Source organism: Cyanistes caeruleus, chromosome 11, assembly GCF_971803275.1.
Source record: "Cyanistes caeruleus chromosome 11, bCyaCae1.hap1.1, whole genome shotgun sequence".
Taxonomy (NCBI): domain Eukaryota; kingdom Metazoa; phylum Chordata; class Aves; order Passeriformes; family Paridae; genus Cyanistes; species Cyanistes caeruleus.
Window position 1 is genome coordinate 17289211 of NC_141711.1, and position 27439 is coordinate 17316649.

The 27439-nt window shown below is 37.4% G+C and overlaps 2 protein-coding genes across 6 annotated transcripts in view; one reads left to right on the top strand and one right to left on the bottom strand.

The window, feature by feature from the left end:
* The window catches only part of CENPP (centromere protein P), a 113462-nt gene that overhangs the window by 43436 nt on the left and 42587 nt on the right, over positions 1-27439 (bottom strand). The gene's annotated exons all lie outside the window — the stretch shown is intronic.
* Positions 128-15926, top strand: ASPN (asporin). 2 transcript variants are annotated; one of them, XM_023935576.2, is made up of 9 exons: positions 128-406; positions 5654-5924; positions 7259-7371; positions 9724-9937; positions 10311-10421; positions 12731-12824; positions 13971-14109; positions 14685-14878; positions 15734-15926. In XM_023935576.2, exons 2-9 carry the CDS (start codon positions 5678-5680, stop codon positions 15744-15746), a joined length of 1125 nt encoding a protein of 374 aa, XP_023791344.2. In that variant the 5' UTR covers positions 128-406; positions 5654-5677; the 3' UTR covers positions 15747-15926. The 2 variants fall into 2 exon arrangements, with proteins under 2 accessions (XP_023791344.2, XP_086701317.1); XM_086845191.1 differs by lacking the exon at positions 15734-15926 and having other exon boundaries at positions 14685-15017.

The window sequence follows — 27439 nt, forward strand, 5'->3', positions numbered from 1 at the left end:
AATGACCTGAAATGGACCTCACTGTACTTCCAATGGCCTGATGTCAACTATTATTAAACTACAGGTTTTATAAAGTCTTCCACTAGACGTCTAGAGTTAAGCCAGAAGTTTTGGCTCTAATACAGGCAGTGATGAAAAACATATGAGTGGTAACAAGTCGCCTTAATATCATTCTTCAGTACTAAGATGGGCTAATCTGAAGCAGCACTTTACTCTGGTATCACCCTCTGTGCCAGAAGGATCAAGAAGCTTGGAAGTGGACTTTTTCTTTATATATACTTTTCATTTCAGAGAACTCATTCTAATTTCCTTTTTCCCTATTTTTTTTTGTAATATGAAATAACTGGACATAGGAACCTTAGGTGGATTATCCCAGTGCTTCCGGAAGAACTTCCAAACCTGCAAGGTATGTCCAGTTTGAATAACTATTTTATATAAATAGCACTAAAGGGTTAAGGTTGTCAGTCACTATGTGCAGATTAATAATATCAGATAATTTAGAATTAGAAATGCCACTTTTTAAATGGAACATTTGAAAATTTACTTGCAGCTGAAATACTTCTGTGTTTACTACATGCGAGCTGAAAAACAAATAGAGCTATAGTGAATTATTTAACTGTCAAAGACTTGTCAGAAAAATGTTACAATTGACCATAACACTTTTTCTCAGTTACAATCATCTATCAAAATCTACTCTACAATAACAGCAGCTCTTACAGTAACAATTCAGTCTTAACTTTCTGTAATTTGGTATTCAACTTGTTGGGGTTTTTTATGTACATATCAGCAAAGTAATTAAAAACAACCCAGGAAAGAATGAACTGTATATGAACTACAACCTAAAAATGCTCACAGATAATTCAGTAACAAGAGTCAAGCAGCTCTCCATAAAAAGCAAATACTCTGTAAACACAACTTTGTAAACATCATCTTAATTATTACTGCCCAACTTCAATATTGGACTATTTCTGACAACAGACATTTCTACAGTAATCTTTCTAACAAAAAAAAAACTTCCTCCTGGTTTTCTTCAGCAATTTAAGTAAATCAATAGAGAAGATAAAGAGTTAAACATAAACTCCTTTTATTTCTGGAATGGGACAATGACTAATAGAACCAGAACTATTTTTAAATATAGATTTCAAAACAGTTATGGTCTTGCCTTTCTTTGGACAAAATCTGTGCAGGGAGCAATGATTTGTGTTATTAATGAACACAGGGACTTTTCCTTGCCTCTGCAAATACCACCAGTGGGTCATTTAAACATTTCCTTTTCAGAAACAATGCCATGAGAAATTTGTCTCTGTACACCAGAAAGAGAAGTGATTTCTAAATATAATTTAGAGTCTTTTTAAGACTTAAATCTTTATGTATTAACTCCTTCTGTATCTTAACTGATAAGACAACAAAGACCACATTGCTGGACTGCTTTGCAGCTGCCAAACAATTCAGAGTTATTTGTTGTTGGGTCTCTTTAGGCACTCTTCCCATGCTAACAACAACTTCTGTTCTCACTGAAAGGGATTTTCATCCCATAAGTCATATTTAGAATTTTCACATCACTGAAATATGTGAATGTTCCACATAAAATTAAGGGTTTTAATCAGATTAAATTATACTGTGACATTAGCTGTTTTTAATGATTTATAAATGATAACTAATAGCATAAAAGTGCCTGTATTCCATGTGTTGTTTGGCAATATGAGTTTGGGTATAGATGACCACATTAGTGAGGATAACTGTACCAAACAATGTGTGCAGTGATTTTTGGACAGTCACATATCTCAGGAAAACACCTTAGAGCATCTCTCCATGTCAAGTGCACTCTCCAAATTCAGTCACCTCACCTTGGGGTAGCTCATGTTCTAGGAAGAAGGTGCTACTCAAAAGCTTTTGGTACTGAAGGATAAGAAGGATTGACACAAAAAAGGTACAAGGAAGCTTGAATTCACCACACTCTTTGTCAAACTCATTCTCAATGTTCTGGCCCGTTAAAACAAGAATGGACAAAGCCAGGCTTTGTCCAAGTGACAACCAGCTGCTCAGGGGATTATTTAACAAAGCACTTAAGCCTGCCTAACAGCTTGAATATGTCAGGAATGGCTCCCCCATCACTCCTCCTTCCTTCTCTTTCCATTTAATATTCCAGCCCTGTCAACCAATCTGTTCCACCCATTCTTTTGTGCTGGTTCTGGTACTCCAAATGATTCAGTTTCTTCGCCTGTGAAGAATATGATGGGTTTTTTGTTGTTCACATTAGTTTTGTGCTGGTGTAGTGAGTTCTGCCAGCTCAGTGAACACCCTAAGAGGAAGAGCTGATACCAGAGAGCTGGCAGGGAGCACAGTCAGGCTCAAGTGGCAGCAGGGGACCAGGGGACCACTAGCACAGATGTACCTATACTTTCTGAAACAGTCTTTCTTAAAATCTTCATGACAGTATTTTCAGAAAGATCGCTAGGATCGCAGATTTTAGGCTTTCTTTTAATTCTCTTATTCTTGAGGTTTAAGCAGAAAGTTTGTCTAAGTTCTTTGAGAAGAGCTGCAGAGTCAGAGCATTTTTACAGAGTCATATCAGCACCTATTTACTGGGAAACTCAAAACCTCAGGTGGGAAAGAACCATCCCCACACCTTCATAAAACTCAATTCTTTAGGATCCATTCTTTGGAGTTTCTTTGGCCAATGCAAACCTGGAGTCAAGCCTGATGATTATTCCTAACTACAAAGCCAATAATGACTTCCTAAGGGCAAAATGGGAAGATGAAGGAAGGACTCTTTGCTTTAAAAAATAAATTTAAACTTAAAAATAAAAAAATCACAACTCAGTTTTCCATACATAAAGGGACTTGTTTTCAAGAGATTTAACTCACAGAACCAATATATGTCACCAGTGACATATTTCAAGACTACTTTTCTAGACCTTTGTGAGCAACACATGTTTTTCAGGCGTTCAAACTAGCCACTACTCCAATCACAGCCTCAATATTTTAATACTTTGAAATCCTAATTTTTGGCTATGTGAAAGGAAATATGCAATCCATTTGCTGCAGATGAGAGTGTGGGAACAGACTTTTAAGTTGTTTCATAAGAGAACTTCCTAGATCCAAAAGAAAGTTTTAGGAACTTACATGCAAGTTCATATTTTAGATTCAGTAAAACTACACAGCCAATGCCTCTCACAAATTGAAGTCAGCAGGGACTTGGAAAGTCCATGTCCCAAGACATCATCACATGATATCCTACATATGGAAATGGTGTCTTATCACTGGATGAACCACTGGGCATTTTGTCACTTCGGACCTAAATTGCCAGCAAAGAACAGAGAGCCTGAGAGACCATGTGTGACAGCCCAGCCATTAAACCACTCGGCCACAAGGAGAACGTGGAAGTCTGAAAGGCTTCCAACTCCTCATCTCCTAAGTCATGGTATGACTAAAGTAGTTAAGATTTTGGCCTTTTTCTGACGCTGAAATAGAAGACTGAAAAGGCCAAATATTCCAAAGGTGCACAGCCAGAGCTGACAACGATTCTCTCCAAAAAAACAGAGGTTCCACACCTTCTTCCCAGCATTGTTTATATTCAGAGTCTTTCAAGGACAGACATTGCAAGGGATTGCAAGAACAACCACAAAATCCTTTCTAGGAGCGTTGCAAGAGAACATGAATTTGAACACAAAGGAAAATATATGGAAAAAATACACATGAAGGTTCTTTCAAAAGATTGCTACATCAGTAAAAGTACATGCCTTACCTGAATGGGCATGCAGCTGAAATATTATGGGAAACATTAATTTAGCTATATGTTGTTTACCTACAAGATACAAAATACTTTGAGATTCTGAGTTCATGCATATATTTGGGGAAAAGAAGTTACCACGTTCTTCTTATGTTATTCTGAACAGTGTTAGATACTTCTTTTTAAACTCCCTGAAACAGACACCAATATAGGAGCAGCAAGGTATGCAGGATATTTGCATTTAATGCTGTTGTGAACCCCCTCCACTAAACATCAAAAGGAGGCTGTTTTGTACAGAAAAAAGTGGTTCAAACAAAACCTCATTTGAATAAGCCAAGTCAAACCCCAGTACAAACCAGAGCACTCTTCCTGCAGAGGAAGACCAATGATAAAATGTTTACATAAATTTAGGTGTTTTTCATCTCCAAACAGATCAGCAAGCATTTAATTAGGTGATCAAAAAAGAATTGACACCCATTTAATATTTCCTTAAAAAGGCCTATGATAGTCTAAGTAGAAACATTTTTATAAACAGGATGTGCGCAACAAAATTTCCTGCAGCCCCTCTTGATTTGTGGAGCACATTTTCAGTTCCAAATGACTTTTGGAATTGGGCTTTGGAGGGGAGCAGTGTCGACCAGAGGGTAGAATCTACATTTTCTCAGAGTTTGTTGCATTCTGTGGCAATTCTTACTATCTCCATTCTCCTCTGCACTTGGTTTTATAGGAGCAAGGGAAAAATACACAAAACACCACACAGAAAAGCCCCAATCTTTGTTTATTGAAAAATTCACACACAAAACTATGAGATTTTAACTTTTTTTCTGGATGTAGTTTAAGTCTCTGATTTCCACTGATATGGATTTCTAACATGCAAGTTGTTCTCAGAGAAAAGAGCCCTCATCAAACAGAAGTCAAGAGAGAATTGGGTTTGTTCAGCCTGGAGAGAAGTTTTGGGTGACTGAATCGTGGCCTTCCAGTGCCTGAAGGATCCAACAAGAAAAATGGAGAGGGGCTTTTTGCAAGAGCCTGGAGTGACAGGACAAGGGGGAATGGCTTGATACTGGCAAGGAATAGGTTTAGACTAAATATTGGGAAGAAATCCTTCCCTGTGAGGGTGGCAGGGGTGGGCCTGGCACAGGTTGCCCAGAGGAGCTGTGGCTGCTCCTGGATCCCTGGAAGTGTCCAAGGCCAGTCTGGATGGGCTTGGAGCAACCTGGGATAGAAAGGTGTCTCTGCCCATGGCAGAGGGTGAAATGAGATGATCTTTAAGGTCCCTTCCAACCCAAAGTGTTCTGGGATTCTACAGTTCTGTGAGATGTGTTTGCATGCAGAGGTGAACTTCTATCATTGGCAATAATAAACAAATGACAAACATGGGAAAAGCTTTGTCAGGACTGAAAACTTCAGAATAGACTAGGAAGAGTTGAATTAAAGTGTTTAGGGAGTGGAATAGTGTGTGTTTAGGAAGTATCCCACTGACTGCATTTTATGCACTGCTAATCAAGTACTTTCCAATTTTATAAGCAATGCACATATGCCAATGTATCCCACTAAAAATATTTTTTCATTGAGAACAAATAAAATAAATCCTATTCCAAGTTCTGGTAAAGTTTACTACAGAAATGCTACTTCAAAGCTCGAAGCAAATGATGACATTATTTGTAAACTAAACTAAAATACTTTGATATTATATTAATGAATTTAAGTTAATATATGTAATTTTATAGTATGAATTTAATTAAAAATATTTATATATTCTTCATCCTTCATATACTAATTAAACCTCAATATTCACAACAGATTATTTTTCAGGACCAGATGGTGTGGCAGTGAGTGAAGTAAACAGTTCAATAGCTTAATTTGCTGTTCCCTATTCACTGATTCTGGTATTTTTTTTCTGTTTGTTCACTTTCCAAGATTGGTTATCCTGATTAAGAAGATATGAAAGAATACACACTCCTTCTCTTCCTGGCTTTGTGCTCTGCCAAATCTCTCACTGGTCCCTCATATTTTACACTAAAGAATATGATGCTCCAAGATATGGAAGATGATGACGATGATGACGATGATGACAATTCTCTATTTCCAACCACTGAACCCATTCTACCACTAATTCCTTTTGATCTGTTCCCAACATGCCCCTTTGGATGCCAGTGCTATGTGAGAGTTGTCCACTGCTCTGACCTAGGTAAGAATGAATTTGTGTGTCTATTCGCCATTGGATTCTCCTTTGGAGGATTTGTCTTTTAAAGGATGAATTATTATGCGGGTACATAAATGGGATGCAAAGTATTCCCTCAGTTTAACTTCCACCAAAAGGAGCACTGGGAACAGTTTAGCCAAAGGCAAATGTGCCCCTGTCAGTGCTGCAACTACATTCCAGTCCCTAAAAGTGAAATCATTATTAATTGTGCCAATTTGAATTAGTGCTCACTGAAGTTTTCCTATGATTCAAGGTAATCAAAGGACTGTACTCACACCACTATTATAGTGACAATGACACATGTTCTCATCACAGCCCTGCCATCTTCCTAAACTTCATCCCAGACTCGTGTCTTAGAAACATTATCCATACATAAATAAAATGTGTTGTTATTATTAAAGAATCAAAAACTTTTGTTGACAACAGCAAACTGGTTAATATATCTGGTCTACAGATTTCAAACCACTTTACATGAATTCACACAAAGAAAAATCCCACAATAATAGACTTGATCTTGAAATAACTGCAATCTATTAATTACAAAATAATTGTTAATAAATTGGACAGCATTTAGCATGTCATGCATCAGCATTTCCACTCAAAACTAAGTTACTGTCCCTGTTGAGTCTTTTCTGCTGATTCAGAACCTCAGATGGCCTGAACTGCAGTGGGTTTGTAACTACAGCAAACTGGGTTGGAGCATTAATGCTACTGGTACTGATTTATGTCAGTGCCTTCTGGTACTGGAAATGAAGTGCTGGCAGTGGACACCCTTCTTTGCCCACACCAAGAACAGGTTTCTCAGCCCTGCCATAACCTGAATTAACCCTCAGCAGCCACCCCAGTGCCCTGGGCAGGGCAGAGCAGAGGTACAAAGGAGCGCTGAGCATGAAGCAGAGACCCCCGAATCCACAGCCCTGCTCCTCAACAGGGAACCACTGCCCTGGATTCCTGAGGGATCCTTTCTCCAGGGACTAAACAGTTGCCATGTAGGACAACCTATGCTCTAAGTATTATTTCACAGATGCAGAGTCCACAATGAGCAGTCCCCATTTAGCTTTCATGGTCAGGGGCAGAAGCAATTCCTCCCAAAACTCTGTACAGATTTGCGGTACATTCTTACATTGTTAGTTTTTCCCACTATCAAAAATTCCCTACTATTTGCTTTATGGCTTTTTTTTTTTTGCTTTATGGCTATACATATTTTCTTCCCCACCATATTCATCAACAATCTTATTGTGTTTTGATATTTGTCAGTTAATTTCTTTGGATTTATATGCAGCACATAATGTTTCTGTTTATGTCACACACTTATGTAGGTTTGACATCAATTCCTCGCAACATCCCACCAGATACTCGTATGATTGACCTTCAAAACAACAAAATCAAAGAGGTCAAGGAAAACGATCTCCAAGGACTCACATCACTTTATGTAAGCTTGCAATTTCCCAAGTTTGAAATCTTAGTTAGCAATCAGAAATATTTAATACTTCAAAAACACAAATATAAATGGTATTCCCTTTTCCAATAATATAGATAAAAATAGTCTCATGCCTGCATATTTGAGTGCTCCCACATAGTAAGAAGCAAATACCTTTCAGCTGTAAGAACTACTTTCTACAACATCCAGAAAATGTACCATATACATCTAACCAAAAAGAGTCTCAAGATTTTTCGGTTCTTAGCATGCACAGAAACATTCCCTACATCTGAAAGGCTCCAAGGCAAGTGTTCCTTTTTATCTGCTTAACTGGAAAATAGCAGAAAGAATTTAATCTCAAAGGAGAACTGCAATGATATTTTCTGAGGGGATTTTCAGAAGAACAGAACATACAGCTAACACAGCACTGAAACCAATGCTACAAATCCAACTGACCTGAACAGAAAATAGAGAAACACTGAGTTACTGGAAAAGTCAGGGGCTTTATTCCTCATTTGTTACTATGCTCAATTATGCATGTAGAGATGGGCTTTGAAACAAATATCACTGGCAACTGATAAATCTAGATGTTTACAGTACACAATAATCCCTTTTTATGATGAAAGGAAATGAGAGTCTCAGAGGACTGGGAAGTAGATTAAATCTGCTTTAGAATATTTGTTTCTATTGGATGCCACCCTAGATCCAGTATCCAGATCTAGTTCCACTAACAAACACTGACCATTTTGAAATTTTCTCTCTAAAACCCAAATCTGCTCCATAACTTATAGCAAATTAATTACATTCTAGTCTCCATTAGAAAGACACGAGACACACAATAAACCAACATAAGGACCATTCCTATCACATTAGGAAGAAACTCCTCCCTGGGAGCATGGGCAGACCCTGGCACAGGGTGCCCAGAGAAGCTGTGTCAGCCTTGGATCCCTGGAAGTGTCTGAGGCCAGGTTGGACAGGCCTTGGAGCAGCCTGGGAGGTGGATTGGAAGGTGTCCCTGCCCATGGCAGGGTACTGGATGGTCTTTAAGAAGACAACTTTTAGAAGCCAACCCAAAATCATTCTGTGATCCTACAAAACTAATCCTTTCAGTCATATTTGGCTTCTGAGCAAGATCTGAAAATTTACCAGATATAAGTGTTTATGATTGAGCTTGTTAATTATTATGGCCTAAGACAGGACAGAAAAAAACCCAACTATATAAATTGGCAATGAAGCATTTCCTATTCTCTTTTCTTGTGTCTGGGTCCAGAATGGTTTTAGCAGCAAGCAAAGGGTAAATGCACAAACTATGGTTTATATTCTGTGTAAAAGATCTAAGAGTCTCTTATCTCCAGTGACTGAGAAAGCCACTGGAATCCATCAGCTATCACCACATTACAGACCAGAGTCACCACTTAATTATGTGATAGCTGAGGACACTGAGCTGCTTTGCTTTTTCTCCTCGGTTCATTTGTGGCAAGGCTGAACAACATTTTCACTGAGAGCGAAGTTTACTTTGTACAGCTTGGCTCAGTCCTGGAGTCTGCTTAGCAAAGGCACAGATGGCAACTTGGATGAGGAAGGAGCATTTCCTGTTTATTTCCTTGAACTAACCTAATTTTTTTTCTGCAAAAAAAAAATTCTTGTTTGCTCTACTTTTTTTTTCTACACAATTCCTGAGAGAAGATGACTCCAAGAAATAAAAAACGAACAGAAATTAATAGTTTAAGTATGGAAATGCAGAGATGTGATTTGACATGCAAAATCATTTCAGATAATGTGTATTTTGTTGACTGCAGTAACTCATGTTACATGTTCTCTGATAACACAGCAGTGAGGAAAAAGCTGCCCCCAAAAGACTCCTATAGGGTACAGAAGAGAGAGACTGAAATTCACAGGGGCTGGAAATGACAAAACAAATTCATGTGTCACAGACAGACAGTAACATCTAAGAAACTCAGATTAAAAACTTCACTTTTACTTTGCAGCATTATGTTGAAATAAATGATGAGATTCTGAGTTTTGAGAACTTGTCTGCATTAAGGAACAACAGCAATGAAGTATATAACCCCCATACAATCCCACAAAATAACTGAATACAAACATATTGTTTTTCCAATTCTCATGATCTACTGGCATTTTTTCAGCTCTACCTTCTGGTTAATACTCCAACTTTCAGGTTCTTCTTTGTCACAATCAACTGTAATGTCCAAAGCATCTACAAAATACTGAAGTTTTGTAGGATGGAAAAATAAAATATTTTAAATCCTTAATTGCTGAATTACATATCAAATCCATGACTTCAAATTCATAGTCATAACAGTCCTTGATAAAGAACACTTTTGCTCTTTCCATCTCTCATAGGCACTGGCCTTGAACAACAATAAAATACACAAGATCCATCCCAAAGCCTTTCAACCAACAAAGAGGCTACGACGACTGTATTTGTCCCATAACCAACTGACAGAGATTCCAACAAATCTACCCAGAACTCTGGCAGAGCTCAGAATTCATGCTAATAAGGTTAAGAAGATCCCCAAGGATGTATTTAAAGGAATGAAGTCTCTACATGTTTTAGGTAAGTCTAATTAAGTAGAACAGAAAATGTCTTTACCAAAAATGGAACATATTATACATCATTTCCATTCAAACATTTTCCCAAGGTGCAGTTTCCTCTTAAAGAGATATCCATGCTCTGGGAATACCCTCCACAATTTAGTTTCTATGTGAAGCTGCTACAAAGGTCAAGTTTTGGATAACCCTGCAAGCCAAGTAACACAGCCTTAATCCACTGAGAACTGTGACATCCCTCCAAACAGACAAAGCTAAACATTAACAACTGCTTGGAATATCAGAAAGCATAAACGAATTTAAATCAGCTCTTTATAACTTAGTCTAAGCTATATAAAATTCCTATGCCATAAATGTTTTTTTTTTCCCCCCTTGGGCAGAAATGAGTGCAAATCCTCTTAACAATGATGGAATAGAGCCAGGGGCTTTCGAAGGGGTAAATATCTACCACATACGAATTGCAGAGGCAAAATTAACTTCAATTCCTAAAGGTAGGTATTCTTTCCCTTTTCTAGTCTACTTATATGCTCCTTAATAAAATGCTTTAACATCTGAAGGATTATTAAATTCATAAATTGTTTTGTATTCCCATTACTACCTAACCACCTCCTACTTTTTCTTTTTGAATTTAGTATCCAGTTCCCCATCCCAGAAGAGTTCATACACAAACAGCACAAGCACAGTGCACACAGGCTCCTTCTCCCTGTCAGCACAAACACAGTGCACACAGGCTCCTTCTCCCTGTCAGCACAAACACAGTACACACAGGCTCCTTCTCCCACCTTCTCCCTGTCAGCACATCCACTCCTCTCACAGAACGTCCACATACCTGTCTCAGGAGGAACAGTACAAAGAAATTAATAATTTAATGTCACTTCACGTCTTTCACATCACATCAGCCTCTCAAAAATCCTCACAGAGAAAAGATAAACTCCCCAATATTTGATCAGGGTCATAAGGGATGCAGAATTCCCACTTCCTTTATGAATTTAAAATATAACTCCAAAACTTCTAAATTTAATTTTTAATATTTCTAGTTACATTGCACCTCAAATACAATGTTCAATGTAGTTTTGCTAAGTAAAACTTCAAATTAATATTTAATTAAATTCACCATAATATACTGTAAAATCAAACACGTATTCATATAAAAAACCCAACTTTGTAATTTGGAAGTAAAAATAAATTAAAACACTAACTTGACAAATCACTGACCTCCACAAATATAGCATGTAAGTTCAGTACAACATTCCACCTGCTTTTTCTGCAGGTCAGTGTGGTATCAAACTATATTCTCACGATTTTCAACCGCTCAAAACTACCAGCTAAGGGAAAAAGGAAATAAACAAAGCAAAACACTGTGCTCTATGCTTTAACTCACAGGGAAACTAAATGCTGTCCCCTAAATTTATTTCTGATCATTCAGATAAAGAACGTGGTTTTTATTAATCTCTTCCTGTATGCATCTATACATATATATTTATATATGTGTACACAAAGATATACAGAAGGATCCCTGTAGAAGAGAACAGTAAAAAAATCCCCAACAATTATCAAAATCAACTCACCCCAATTGTTCAGATAACTTTAAAATCAGAAAGCCTGTCTGCCTATAGTAATACTTCCTAACACAAAAAAACCCCAAAACAATCTAGTATCAGCTCATGTGACTTTGCACCAAAAAAAGCCCAACATAAAATGATTCCAATCTTGTCTTTGTTATAGAGCAATCTCCTATAAAGACACACAGCATGAGGTCCAAAATGTGGTGTCAGATACATAAACAGGATTTCATGGTGAATTCATTCACCACAAATGCAAACTGAGTTTGTAGATGCTTCTCTCTGCGAATGCTACAACAGTGCAAAGGTTTAAAAAAGTGTTGTTTATAAAAGGTACTAAAAATGTGCATTGGACAGGTGGGTGTCCTTCTTCCCTCTGGATATTGTCACTCAGGCACCTGGAACTGCGAGCTTGGGTGCAAACTGGAACAAAGCCCAGACAAACAAAGTTTATTCCAAGTGGAATAAAGGCAGGTTGGGAAGCAGCCGCATCCCTTCAAGATCCAAGGGCAACGGGAGCAGGGCTCTCCCAGCCCCAGAGAGCAGCGGGAATTGCTCGGTGTCAGGTGCCATCTAGACAGAGGCTGGGAAAGCTGAGCCCAGCATCAGCAAACAAATTCAAGCTGGGATGAGCTTTCCTTGCCCTCACCAAGAGGATGTTGTGGAAAGATTCGCCACCTCCTGGTCCATTCACCAGGCAGCCTGGATTTGGAATATTTGGAAACACAAGAGAAAATATTCTGGCGTGGGAAAGAGCTATCAAATACCACAATTTTTCTTAGAGTACTCCAAAAGCTTTCCTCACAGTCACATCCTAGCAGCTGTGACACAACTGCTATGTTATGTATAAAAAAATTACAAATCTTCAAAAAACTGGTTCCACAGGCTTTGACTACAGACTCTGAGATAAATGTACAGAACACAGGATTAACATCTCTGACAAAGTAACCATGAGAGTTGTTATAAAGGAAGCCAGAAATATTACCAAATTTTGGAGCTCTTATATATCCTAATTAGCATATGACCTTCCACAGCTTAATTTTAAGCTATTATTTCAAATCAAATTATATTAGTGATTTTCTTCATTAACATACTTCTATGTAATACCAATTTCTTTGATGCAAGATTCTTCACCCAATTCTAAATACAAAGGAAAGAAGCTTTTTGGAACATAATAAATGTTTCAACAAAAAAAATAAGTTGACTTTGTTTTTCACACTGTGTATTTTTTTCATCAGATTTGCCCTCCAGTCTTCTGGAGCTTCACTTAGATGACAATAAGATCACAGGAATTGAACTTGAGGATTTTAACCGTTATAAAGACCTTCAAAGGTAAAATTCCAAGGGTGAATCCCTTTATTTGTTAAAATGTCATGCCCAGGAAGATCTCTTATTTCTTATTATTTCTCTTCTATCTTGTTATCTATAAACAAGATACTGCTCTTGTTAATGGAAGAAAAGAGACTAAAAATTATAGGTGTTTTAGTAAGTATTGCTCTAGATAAGCCCAAACTTTAAAACCCAAGCACACCCCCAAACTCTTGCATTAGTCTTGTTATTACATGTTTGCCAACAGCCTGCAACAGAAAAGTAGGAAAAAACCAAAATATAACCATCCTAAGTTATTCTAATTCTCATACATTTATTCTCATAAATACAGCAGCTGGTAAAGGAAACATCTTGCTAAGTGCTTTCAAATGCAATGAGGTTTAAATAAAAATGTGTGTTTCTGAGGAATGTATCACTGAGCTAGGAGAGAAAGAAGTTCTGTCTGTAAAGCTCAATTAAGAACTCTGAAAATATGGCTGAGCAGCACTGAATTTGGTAACAGAAATTACTGAACTGCCTTTAGATACCGAATTCAGTTTCTGAAGAAATCAGGAAAGAATGGAGCAAAAGGGGATGGCAGAAACAGCCATTCCACATGACCGATGGCTCCAGCTTCTGAATCACCTTCTGAGCTAAGCAGGCCAAAGATTTATAGCAAAAAATATAAGGGAAGTCTGAAAGTAGCAAAGAAGATAGTCCTGCTTAGTAAAAAACCCTTATATTTTAAAAATAAGCTATACATTAAAAACACCTTTCTAGACAAGACTTGCTATTTGGCTGTTTCTTAGAACTTATGACACTTTGCAGCTGTACTACTTGGTAAAATGATTTATTTCATAAGCAGCTCAATATTTATAATTTAAACACTTGCCACTATAATTACAAGAACTGCATGCAAAACTGAACAATTGCTTACATCAGATAACTGATAACAGTTGTGAGCCAATCTTCTTTAAGTGGAGTTCAAATTATTTAGGTCAATGGTGATTTTTTCCTATCAAAGTTAAGATTTCATCATCTTCCCCCAGTTCTTTTCTCCCTCTGTGTTTACTCCTGTGTATTTCAATCTTAAAAAAAAAAAGCAAGCTGTCTAATGCTGTTGTGAATCTCAATTAATCTTTAATTAAATGTTCCTTGTGCTATTTCTAGGCTAGGCCTCGGCAATAATAAAATCAAAGAAGTGGAAAATGGAAGTTTTGCCAACATCCCAAGTATACGTGAAATCCACCTGGAAAAAAACAAGTTGAAGAAGGTTCCTCCTGGATTACCTGAACTAAAATATCTGCAGGTCATACACTAAATTTATCAGACAGCTCTGGGAGTTCTGAGTTATTTCACTTTCCCACTGTCACACTGATCAGCATAAGCACTTTTGCACAAGCAAAAAGCATAATTAACTGACACATATATTTTGCCATGACTTTCCTACTAGGAGAGCCTGAAATCACAAAAACTTATTAAAGAAAGAAACAAAATCAAACTGCAGGAACACTTCCTAGGAAAGGAAAGGAAGGACAAAACACTACGCTCAAAAAGTTTTCTAGATAATGAGACTATTATACCGCATCATTATAATTCTTACTACAAGAGAATATAAAATTGCATTTTAGAAACAAATTCCCTAAGAATAGAGTGCAATTATTCTAAAAATACACTGACAAAATGCCTATGAGTTCTCTTTGTGGGAGAGACTGGGGCAGGAGGAAGACTTTTTTAAAGATTTAACACAAATTTTAAGCTCTTGTTACTCTCAAGGTCTGCATGGAACTGATGTTGTAGCAAACCTCAGTCACCTACATCCTAAGAAATATTTTTTTCCATTTTCATTTCAACTCCTGTATTTTTCTGTTCCTATTGCTGCAGGTTGTCTTCCTTCATTCCAACCATATTGCCAAACTGGGAGTGAATGATTTCTGTCCAACAGGACGAAAGAAGAAAAAAGCCCTGTACAGCGGCATCAGCCTCTTCAACAACCCTGTCAAGTACTGGGAGGTTCAGCCTTCAACTTTCCGGTGCATTTTAGCCAGGAACAGTGTTCAGCTTGGGAATTTCCTCAAGTGAGACCCAAGTTGGTTGTTTCAAAAAGCAACTTGTCCAAATCAGTCTTACAATACTTGAAATTTGCAGAAAAATGCTGATTTTATGCTATTTAACCGTTTACAAAGTATTTGCTATTTCAGAGGTAATTAATTAGAAACAATATGTTAAGTAGGATCCATTGTATTATTTGACAATGTCCAACCTACATTTGAATAATTTAAACAAGTCCTTATATCTTACAAAAGGACTCTTAGAAGTGAAACTGGAAACTGCATTTGATGTTTCCTATTATAGATGTTAAATGTCTTTCTTAAACCACATATCTTGGACATAATTCCTTCTTTCAAATAAATCCTAAAAATCACGTGGAAGTGACTTTTTCCAGAGTTAGGCAAAAGAGACCTAGCTTCTCTTCCAGAAAATGTTGTAAGAAAAGTTGCAAAACCAAAAATAACCAGACTTCAAGGGCAATTTCTTGTGCCATTTTTGATAATGAACAAAGATGCAATAAAAAGCTATGATATTGTCAGGTAGTTGTCTCTAAGCTAGAATATGTTCTTGCAATCTTTTAAGCGAGATAAAGGCAAGTTTCACATCAAGAACAGATTAAAATTCTTTAAAAGTTGTTGGTAATTTTTCCTTGCAACTTTAAGAGGAAAATGCCCTTCAGTGTTTTGCTATTGATAGAATTGGATGCAGTCGGAACATTAAAAGTAGGATTCAAGATTTATCATATGCTTCAAGCTTAATAGGAATGACTATTAAACTCCTTTTAGGCCAGCACAAACATTTTTCTTTTATCTATAAAAACTGTAATCGTCTTTCTCACTTTATTTTTTTCTTCTTTATATTTTGACAACACACGGGTTAAGGATCCCTCCTTAATGGAAGTACCTTACAATTGCCGAAAACAAGCAGCTGGAACTCACCTGCCCTGCCCTTCCTGTGCAGAGCAGCACACAGAACTCTCAATGCTGACAGTACTGTATAAAATGGATATTTTAGATATCTATTTAGTGTATATTTGCTATTCGGATTCAAAATAAATTAAATAAACGTACAGAATACCTGCATGTGTGTACTTTATTACATGGTAGCTCATGTCAAAATGTTCCGAGATTATAACCCGGGGAGGCTTTTACTGAAAAGCAATATTTGCAAATAGAAATTCTGTATTCTGTAACACACTTTAAAGCAGAATAAAAACAAAAGACTAAACAGAACACAAAATCTGAAATCTGTTGATGACCAAGCATCTTTCTATTCCTGGCTTCTGAAGATGTTTCTAAGGAGTGCATTTCCTAGCAAATACCAACATTTCCTTAAGGACACACTCCCCTACCTTACAGTACCATAAACAACTCATAACCCCACACAATGTTAGTAAATATGATAGATAACAGAAAAATTGTTACATTTCCATGAATCACTGTTTCATAACTGTATTCATAAACATTTCATAACTGTATTCATAAACGCTCCTGCTATACTAGTTACATCATTTCAGCAATGTCAACATCAGCAGAAAAGCTGATTCCAATTCTGTAGCTTAACTAAAAGCACAAACTCACAATGTTGTGTAGTACATTATTCTACACTAATTCACTGGTAAGGTTTGAAAGGAAACAAAACAGAGAATGCAAACAATTCCTTATCTAATTAAGGTTAATGCAATGGACATAAGGAACTGCATCCTCGTGCTCTCTAAACTTACGAATTCTTTACAGGTACCTGTGTAAGAGTCTCACCAAATTTTAAGTCTGCTACTGAAGTCCCACTATAATGGGAAAGCTTTGTAAAATTATAGTAAAGTCCTAAGAAGTAGAAGACCATATAGTCTTGATCTTATCCTTCCAGACCCTTAAAAACTCTCTTCCCTTCTCACTTTTTCCTCTGACTGTGCACCCAGCCTGAGAAACTCCTTTCCCAGTCAGCACCCATACATAGAACATTCACAGAACAAACTGCAGCACTACTTTTGAAGAAACTCCCTCTACCCTCACTCTTAATAAATAATCTCCAAACGATTTTATCAACTGCTTAGGTTTGCACCATCCTCCAGGCAAATTCAGCCAGCTTGGAAGTTTAAAAAAACTTAATCTGTAAATTAAACTACACTGACAATTTTGCATTACAGCAGGGAAGTATCAAATGGTTCATTTTAACTATTTCCTGTATATTTTATTTTTAGAGAAAAGCAGTAATTTCCTAGATCACCTCAAACTGAGAGGATGGCTGTCACTTAAGAGAAAAAAAATATGCTCAATGAACCTCCACTATTTTCAGATATCATTCTTCAGCTGGCATTTGTAGTAATAGCAATTAATGATTTTGACACCTTGCATCTTTGGCATACTTTAATATAGACCCAGGTGAATGTGTTAGTGGCACACAAACATGATATAAAATGCACCTTACACAGTTTCAGCAAAGGTTTCTGGACATGGCCATTAATGCAATTAACAGAATAGTAATTAACTGATGATAACACACTGGTGTTCTGTGATCTTCCCACAGAATAATTTCAGTATTGGCAGATGGGAAGAAAATCTGTCAAGAATTCAACTCAACTCCATCTTTACATTCTCTACAAATGTTACAGGAAAAGGAAGGAGGGAGAAAGAGAAATGTGATATAAATGCTTCGCAGGGTCTCCTCATTACTTATTCCTTGTACAAGTATCTACATTTGTCTAATAAAAAATTAGTATTTACTCCATCTAAGATTTTCATACTTTAAAGGGCTTCTCTCTTCTGAAGATCTGTCAGGTCCCTACACAACAGTTAACAAATTTCTCCAGAGGGTGGCAGCCTGTAGCTACAAACAGAAGGAAAAGTCATTCTGAAGAATAAATGACAAAGACTCTTAGAACACAGGAAGAGCCCAGTAAAGGTCACAAACACTGATTAAGCAGAGGGACCTGTTTGAGTACTAAAGTGCCATTTGAGTGCTGCTAAACCCTGAGTTCTATGTCATGCTCTACACCATTAAATTACCAAGGGATGAAATAGCCTCATTTTTCCAGGTCTTCTCCCCTTCTCATTTCCCAATATCAACCTACTTCATGCAGTACTTCAAACACAGCAATACATAGATTATTGCAGCATTATTATACAAAGAGCAGAAAACTTAGTAAGATAAAAAAAGTTTAAAGAATGTAAGATACTACTAAATCTCATTTTAACTTCCAGCATCAGCTTTGGTAAATATACACCAGAAATTGAAACGTATCTTCAATAAAACACATTTTCTTTCATATGATCTAGATGATTTCTCCTGCTGCTAGACTGAGTTAAAGAAGGTGAAGAAGTGTTTATTTTATTTCCTTTTTCCAGTATTAATTGTGTCTTCTTACTCTGCCAAGGATGAAACCTGCAGGAATCCAGTGTATCAGTTAAGTTGGCTAGAAGTGTCAGGAAGAAAAGGACAGATGGACAAATAAAGAGCACAGCTCTTTGGATGTCACTGCCTGATCTTAAGAAAAAAGAGTTGCAAATTCTTAACAGCAAAATGCAGTTTGGGCTGGATGAGCAGACTGAGTTGGACTGAAAATGGGCTGGAAGGCAGCAAGCAGAGAGGCCATGTAGTGAATTCTAGGTGGGTCAGGAACTGCCAGTGTACCCCAGGGGTCAGAGCTGGCTCCAGCTCTGTTCTCATCTTCATTGGCTGGCTGAACGACAGAGCAGATCACCCTTACAGGTTCACTGCTGACTGCTCTGTGACTCTCTGGGGTTATGCTGCTGGACAAATGGCCAACAGGAGCTCGTGCAGATCAGCTAAGGGAAGCCCAAAATCTTGCACCTAGTGAGGGATAAGCCCATGCACTGGTGGCTGAGGGCTGACCTGGAAAGCCGCTTTGCAGGAAAGGATCTGTGGATCCTGCTGGACAACCCGAGCATGAGGCAATGTGCCCTTGTGGAAAGATGGCTCAGAGTATCCTGGGCTGCTTTGAAGGGATAAGGACAACTCTTCATTCCCAGTCTTGCTGTCTCTAAGTTATTCCAAGAGCTAAGAAGCTCCAGAAGCCAGGGTTCCTATGGATTTGAGTTGTGCAAGGCTCAGGTCCTTCCAGCTGCTCTCCACCTCACACCACAGCACCTCTGTGCTGCTGAAGGCCACAGTCAGCTGTGTCAAGGGGTCACTCTCACCTCTCCTGCCTTCCAGTTGCTCCTAAGCAGGATTTTGGAACTGTCCCTTCCCTAGCTGGAAGACCTCAGCCCAGCTGCTATTTTTCACAAACTAATAAACCAGCACATAAATATTTCTCTCTATCCTGTGTCAAAGTTGGTTATAATTGGTAATAAGGATTAAAAGATGCTGAGTGAAATAAGTGAAAAAGATAAAGGGTTATTTTCTTAAAAAAATAAAGAAGGGAAAGTTTGGCTATTTTAAACTGAATGGAAATTTCCAAAATGTTTTATGAGTACCCCATTAGGAATTCCTGCACCTGCATTTCCCAAAAGTGACTGAAATGACTCAGACGAGAGCAGCTGAAAAATATAAACTAAGATGTGCAAATTTTTAACCCTTCATATCTGTTTGCTAAAGCAGCAAAATATCTCAGCTATCTCAATCAGGTTGTGCATAGAAAATGATATTAATTCACTGTTACGCAATTTTAGAATGTCATTTCAATGTCATTTCAAAAAGCATTTATCCATGTCCTAAAAAGCAACTGCTGTTATCTCATGAAGATACTTATTCCATATTCATTCAATTGCCAGTTAAAATATTGCACTATTTATCCAGAAAAACTATGGTACACCGCAACAGACATTATTATTTTCATTTTATTTTGATCAGAATTTGACAGCAGCATGATAATAAAAGCAGTATTAAACTAAAAATAATGAAATTGTGTTCTGAAGGCTATTTTTTTTTTCTTATTCTCTATGTTTATATTGCTTTTTGGGCTTGTGTTGGGACTTTTTCCCTCCTTTCTGGGGAGACTAGAGATTTGAGAATAAAGCTGCTAATAGGAAACATATGGAAAAGTTCTGGAGTAAAATCTGACTCGAATTCCAAATGCCACGTATCACATACCATGGTCTAAATTATCTGCTAAGATAAATGCAGGATTTACCCTCCATACTCAATGAATCACTGAGATGAAAGATAAGGTTATTTATGAAATAAACAAAAACAAAGATTTGCATTATATTTAAGCGACTTCCAAAACTAATCAATATTTTGAAGCAAGTTGTGATGTTTCTCAAGGCCTATGTGACCCAGTAAAAGACTGGCTCAATGGAACACACTGCTGACAGACAGCCTTGCTACAGTTTTTTGTATAAAATATATACATTCCTACCCAAGTGAGCAGTCAGGCTCTGGATTTTAACCACTGTGCTGCTGTGGCAGCAGTGGGAACCCCACACAGCCAGCTTTTCCTATGCACGAACACTTTCCTGTCTCAAATCCCTGTCCAGAGGAAATGTGATGACGATGAGATTTCTGGCACAGCAGCACTGGGGACTCAGTTTTGATGAGAATCTCACACATTTCCACAGGCAGCCAAGCCTTGCCCCAACTCCCTGTGCAGCAGCAGGGAATTTAACAAGCCTGGATGCACCAGAGTAATCACAAGTCCAGAGAGCCCCTCGAGAAGTGATTCACACACCCGGTTATTCCACGTGTGCTACCCATCACCTGCACAAAGGTTTCTATCGGGATCAGGAAGCCACACTGAAATGAACTATTTCTCTTCACAATTACATTTGCAGGAATTATTACAGAGTTACAGTCTCTGCTAAGAACGGAAAAAAATCTCGAGCTGAGAGGCTGCCAGAGGATGGAAGATTTCCAGAGGGACAGAGAGGGAGCAAGTCACAGACACAAGAATGGACTTGAGCTTAATTCTTCAGCTGGTCTTATTTACAAAAGCTGTTTAGACATAAAGACCAATGGAAATATTTTTCTGTCAGTAACACTCCTCAGAGAACACCTTAACTCATTTGTGGAAAAGAAAACTGGCCTGCTATTCTAAAATATACTATTTTACCAAAATGTATATCTTATTTAGGTCACCGAGAACATCCAGTCACCATTATTATCCTTCTGTCAGCCCTACCTTCTTTTTTCTTCTTCCTATTCTCCAGGGCAAAACAAGGAACAGAGTGAATGATGGAGTCACGAGTCAGTAAAAAGGGCCTAATTTTTAGCATGAAGAAACCTCTTTTGTGTTAACCTTGTGAGAAGATATCCAGATTCAGGAAGTGACAATAATCTAGTACTCTGCAAGAATTATAAAAGCAACTGTCTATATGCGTTTCTCCAGCAGCAATACTGTGATGCAGTTTAATTATTACTTGCTTAAGAAAAATTTAGTGATTAATACCTAGAAATTAATAACTTCAGGAAAACTGACTTGGCTTCTTGGAATGAATATTTTTCATTTATATTTTAAGCTAATACATTCAATTTCTATTCAGATGTTACCCTCCTGTAAATTAATATTACTGGTATCTTATATTTCCTCAGATACTAGATTTTACAAGGAAAAAGACGTTTGATTTAACTCCATTTAAAAAATGACTAACATAGCAAAAGAAAGCTGGATAACTTTTGGAAATACAGCAAAGCTAAACGTCAGTACAAAAGTGGAATATTTTACCCCTATATTCCCTGACTGCATACTGCCGTACTTTAATATGAACCAGCAGAACCATTGTGTAATAGGATAAATTTTGATTAAAGAACCAGGGTACTTTTAGAAGCTATTTTCCATGCAAACACCTACATAACCTGGGCAGTTAATGATCTCTGACAAACTATGCTCCTGTACAGTGGCCTGTAGATTTGAGATATTTGATATGAGATAAAATCTGTTGTGATGCCATACAGAAGAAAACACTTCAAACCTCACACCAACCATTATTACATGCAAGCCCCAAAAGCACTTTTTTAACCAACATGCCAAGAGATCCTTTGTTTTTCCTGTCAAGACCTCAGTTAACAATTAGCATTTAGAAACCCACAATCTTTTATTTCAGAAAAATAGAAACTAAGTCTGATCGAAACTCAGTCTTCAATACCCTTCTTAATGCTTCCCTCTAATAGATGGAAGAAAAAAAGTAGTTACTCTTGATAAAAGCCCTGTATCATTATTTATGATAAAGCCACAAACAAAGAAAGTATTTTAAAAATATAAAATGTTTCTTACCATAAACTAACTACAACTCTTGGTGCTGTTTTCCTTGAGCGCGTTCCATTGGAGCACACGTGTAAGGCAATATTTCATTACTCCTGTTTTAGGAATGCTTTGCCTTAGCAACACTGTGTTTTATGGATTCATACTGCTTCTAGTGCCTTGTGTTCAGGACAGAAAGGGTAATGTATGCTTCCCACTTGAACAGTTCCCTCCCAAAATCAGAATGCACAGGAACCTGAGAAGAGGAGAAAATTTGAGCATGGAAAACACATCTGTCAGATGTGCAACTGCTTTGCAAAGTCACTGTTGTGTCTTTCTAAAAAGCACCTTTCCACTCAAACATTTCACCCAGTATGCTAAACCTGGTGTCTAGTTCAGTCATTAGCAGCTCAAAACAACTACCCCAGCCCCCATTCTAGGGCTGCTTTCACAACACACAGCTTATTTAGAAGTTTCAGCATTAAGCCAAGTGTTTGGCAAAGATGTGAAGGGAGATCTGGACAGCTGTCTTGCATTAAAACTGACATTTTTAAAGGGAGCTACTACTCAGTTCTGTTAAAATTTAATCACTCAAAGCACTGATTTCATGCCACCCCCTTACTAAGATCCGGTTAATATTTTTTTAGAACAAAAATGTAATGGATGTTTATATTTTGGCTACAAACAGCTTTAGCCATTTACTTCACTCTTCAAAAAGCAGTAGGACAAGGCAAGAGAAGGTGTCAGAAGCAGGACTGAACTAATCTGGTAAACTTGCCATATTACCAAGGAAGGTCTGTAATGCCCAGGTCAACTTTTCCTCCTTAACGAAATGGAAGGAGAAGCTGTGGCTGCCCCATCCCTGGCAGCATCCAAAGCCAGGTTGGACAAGGCTTGAAGCAACCTGGGATAGTGGAAGTTGTCCCTGCCCATGGCAAGGGGTGGAACTGGATGAGCTTTCACCATTCTGTGATTCTCTGTGCGTGGTTTAAGTGTGAGCCTTGCTCAAGTCTTCACAGTAAGGCCTCTGAAGAATCCCAGAAGAGGAAATAGAAGAAACAACTTCCAGCCAGAGTGATTGAATCAAGATCCCCTCCCCCAGCTCTGCCAAGGAGGAGCTGACTCACAAATTATTCAAACCACAGAGAAATCTTTTTGATTTGATTAACTCCCATAAATCAGAAGACACATTTATTTTATATGTCAGGCATGAGCATCACTTACAAAAGAGTATTAATATTAAAGAAAGTCCAAACAAAATGGAGAGTAACCAAAGGAAACAAAGGGTAGGGAAATGATATCTTTCCTTATAAAACAATATGCCAGGGTACAGAATGATGTGTAATAACACCTGGTGTTTCTGTGAAAGCTTCCAAGTCACAGATTATGGCTGCATAAGAACTGCACTGCAGGCCATAAAAGCAATATAGTGCCAGCATTACGAGGTTTGTGCTAAAAAGATAGGATTTATTCTCTTTAAGAAAGAGGGGATAATAAAAATCTAGAATCATTTTAAGGCTGATGTTCAGTTACCAGACTACAGGAGAGAGCTGAGTGGCTGCCTGGCAAAATCCTCTGCACTACCAGGCTGGATAGTTGTATTTGTTTGAGTATTTCTAGAGCAATAGGTATTTAGAAAAGAAATGCATCCTGTAGTGATTGTAAAAGCAAAGACCATCACTCTTAAACGCACTCAAAAGAGTAAAGAGGAAGTACTTTCCATCACGTACAAGGGGAAAATTTCTGCTAATGCAAAACATTTTCCTATTCACGATCATTCCGGAATGCTTTGGCAAATAACTTCGGCAATTACTCTTTATACTTGCCTGGAAATGCCTAAAAAAGCTTATAAATATGATTTCAGATTGGATACAAACCTGAGAACATTCTGAAGTTTCAAGTACATTTTCTAATTATTTAATCAAAATTGTAGGAAGTCCTTAGCTATAAATGAATGAAACAAGCTAATGAATAATATAAATTATTATGGTGGAACTCACACAATCTCTTTTAGACATGTACCAGTTTAGGGCACTAAAGTCAGCAGTTCCGCTCAAAATAAATGAGAAGTGCCTGCTTTGGAATAGCAGCTTCATTACCTTCCTCCCTTCCAAAACACTGTGTTCTTTTATTTAGTGTTTATTAATGAGTGCAAGACACCTGTCATATACTATGATAATTTATATTATTTTATATAAGACACAAATCAGGCAAACTAAAGACTGTTAAAGTTTGAGGTCAAACTTCTAATGCTGCCTCAAGAAAATGAATTTACCTGCACCAGTAAACAGTGGTTGCAAAACCAACTATTCCCAGAACTCCACATGGGAGGAAAACACAGCCCAAAGTCATCTGTCTTGGAACAACCAAAGCAGGCTGTATAAAAATAAAGAGTATAACACAAAGCACATTTATTAAACAAGCTATTCAATTACTAAAAACACAAGTGTCAGCTGACAACAGTGACTCTCCTCAGCAGAGATTTATAATTTCATACAATTCAGGGTATTTTAGAGGAAACAGACACTATTTGGTACAGAAAATATTGCTTACATCAATTTCCAACTTATTTTATTATTCCAATGTAAATTGTTTATAACTGCTTGTTGCTGTGTTAGAAACAGTACATGATAAGGACTATTTAGATGCCTCTACTGTAAAATCCATCTATTTAAAAAAAAATTGTAACCTCTCCCTTATATAGGGAGAGGTATTAATATGGGATTAAATCCTTCTAAGATTTCTAACACAGCAATATATTCAGAAAAATGTTATGTCCCTCCTCTTCTGTCAGTCCTTCAGAGTCAATTACCCACTACCATAAATTAATATTGTCATATCACATACTGTAAGTTTGAACATGCCAGGAAATTTGATACTTTGCTTTTGCAGTACCAATTGTTCCTCACACATGTTCATGCACAAGTGTAACCAATCATCTAATGAGATCAGAGCTTCCTAATATATTGCTTCTAGATCCATAGATGCTTCAAGTGAATTCAGCACTAAAAATTCAGTGTATTACTGTTCATTAGTAGAAGTTACTCAATTTCCTACCAGATTATATTGATTCCCATGCTACAAGGTCAATAAGCTCAACTGTTTTCAGTTGCTCAACATGTTCTTCCCAGGAGTTCTTAGTGAAACAAAGCAAAACATTGAAAACAGGCTGCACAAGATGTGGATTGCCAGAGTTTTGATCTCATAATACCACCTACTAAATGGGAAATAAATAGGGACCACACAACAAGGTTCAGGTCAGAGGCAAGAGAAAGCCCCACACAGGGCACAGCTCTGTCCTCCTTTAGTTTTTTTAAACAGATTAGGCCTTGTCTTAGCTCTGTTGATATGATTTGGTAGCCCCTTTTCCATAACCTTTAAAAACACACGTTCCCACGGGGACACACTCCTGGAATAGCATTCCATTCCATGAAGAGCAGAACACCACCAAAGTCTGTGAGGGCTCAGGCTGGAGGCTCTGCACGAACAAGACTCTGAGCATCTCGATTTGCTGAGCTCTACACTGCAGTCAGTGAATTTTCAGAGGTGTTCTTGCACAGGATAAATAAATCCAGCAACCACTACAGGCCCAATATTCAGTCAGCTCTGCCAAAGGCAAGCACAGGTAAGAAGCACCTTTGCAGATCATAGATGGAATTCACAGAGGCTGCAGGTGGCTGATGACAGCAGTGCTGGGCTGCCAGTTAAGACCTGAAAATTTGGATGCCAAGAGCCTCTGTGCCTACAGTGTGACTTTGAAGTGCAGCCCAGCCTGAATGACATTGCTTACAGCTGTTTCCTACCCACAGGCTCTACAGAGAACCAAATTACAACCTTCACAGTTCCTTGTTATATTTGACTGTGTACTCCCTTTTTTACTGTGCCCTCACTCACAGGAACATCACCAATTCTTATCTAAAACACAGATTTCCTTCAAAGTTGTCAACTGAGGATTTTAAAATTTTGAGCTTGAGCCCTTTTTTCAGATATCTGATAGCAGGGCCAGACCTTCACAATTTTATTAAGATTACACTTCCAACACAAACCTCAGGTCTAACTTCCCCACCTTGGCTTCTTTGAGTTCCCTAAATCCTCTATAAATAAAATGTGCTTCCTTTTTTTTACCCTTTCTATTTCATATAAACCATTATAAATTTTGGAGGAAAAGGAAAAAGAAACTCACTGAGAAAAACCCACCAAACACAAAGAAACCCAAGAATTTCTTACAGTAAAACAGTGAATATAAGGCCAAGTAACTTAAAGTAATTTATACCTTCTTATTTTTAGGGCCAGTCCCATTCACCTCAAGGCCACTGGTGATCTTTCCTACTTTATCCCAAGAACAGTTTGACCAAAACTTGGGCATTTTAAATGTGTTCAGCAGACCATACTGAACTAAATAAACCCCCCTAAATTCATAAAATAATAGAACAGCCCTTTTTTTGTCTTCAGGCCAGAAACAAAATTGAAAAACTGACAAGTCTCGTAAGTTGACTGCAGTTAATGGACATGGTAAAATTCCAAAGATTTTAATTGATAAAAAGGATCCATCCTAGTTTAGCTGAAGAAAAGCTTGAAGCCAACTCAGACTTTTAGCTTGACATACATCCCACTTTTGCATCACAACTGCATAAATAAAATGATGAAAAAATCAACATTAAAAATAATTCCTTCTAAAGCATTCTTAAAACTGAAAAACAAAATATGCTGAAAATTCAATAAATTTTCACAGCCTTTGAAACAAGAAGCCTTACATGAAGGATGCTAAATTTAATCCCCTCATAATCTGCCTTGTAGGGAAATTCCTGCCACACCACAAATAAACATGAAGATCAAACCACACAATTTGACCAAGATCACAAAGTGTAGTCTTGTTTGCCTCCAAAACAGTTCTTGCAACAAAACAGGAATTGAGTCTTAATATATTCCATGGCTGGAGCCACATCAACCTCTGCAGCTCAATATGCTTCAAATCAAGAGCTTTACCACAATTTTTCAAAGGATAGACTCTTCTGTCCTGCCACCATGGATTTTTAAATTCACCATGAGATTTTAGATCTCCTAAGAGGTTAAGAGACTTTGGGACACAATCAGTAGTAGAAAGCAATAGAAAAATATCAGGTATGAAATTGAAACTCTAATTTTTATCTTTGGATAAAATAGTTTTATGTATATTTTACTTACAACTGTTACTAGAACAAAGCTTCCAAAAATATATCCCATGTTCTTTGTCTTGTGCTTAAAAAAATACCTAAATTTTGTAGCAGCTAGTAACATTTTACTAACTGGTCATAACAAACTTGGTGGGGCTTTTTTCATCTCTTACTGTGTATGTATTCTATTAATTATTAATAAAAAAATTAATTACTGGTTTTGATTTAGTGGTACAATGTAGCTATTCAGCTATTTGTGGTACCGTTATTCAAGGATTATATAGTTTTAATCTCTC

What these genes read in the sequence shown, in the direction of transcription:
- ASPN (XM_023935576.2), top strand. Translation starts at nt 5,678, where the DNA reads ATGAAAGAATACACACTCCTTCTCTTCCTGGCTTTGTGCTCTGCCAAA. An exon ending in TGTCCACTGCTCTGACCTAG is followed by an intron (nt 5,925 to 7,258) that starts GTAAGAATGAAT and finishes ACACTTATGTAG; the next exon opens with GTTTGACATCAATTCCTCGC. An exon ending in AAGGACTCACATCACTTTAT is followed by an intron (nt 7,372 to 9,723) that starts GTAAGCTTGCAA and finishes CATCTCTCATAG; the next exon opens with GCACTGGCCTTGAACAACAA.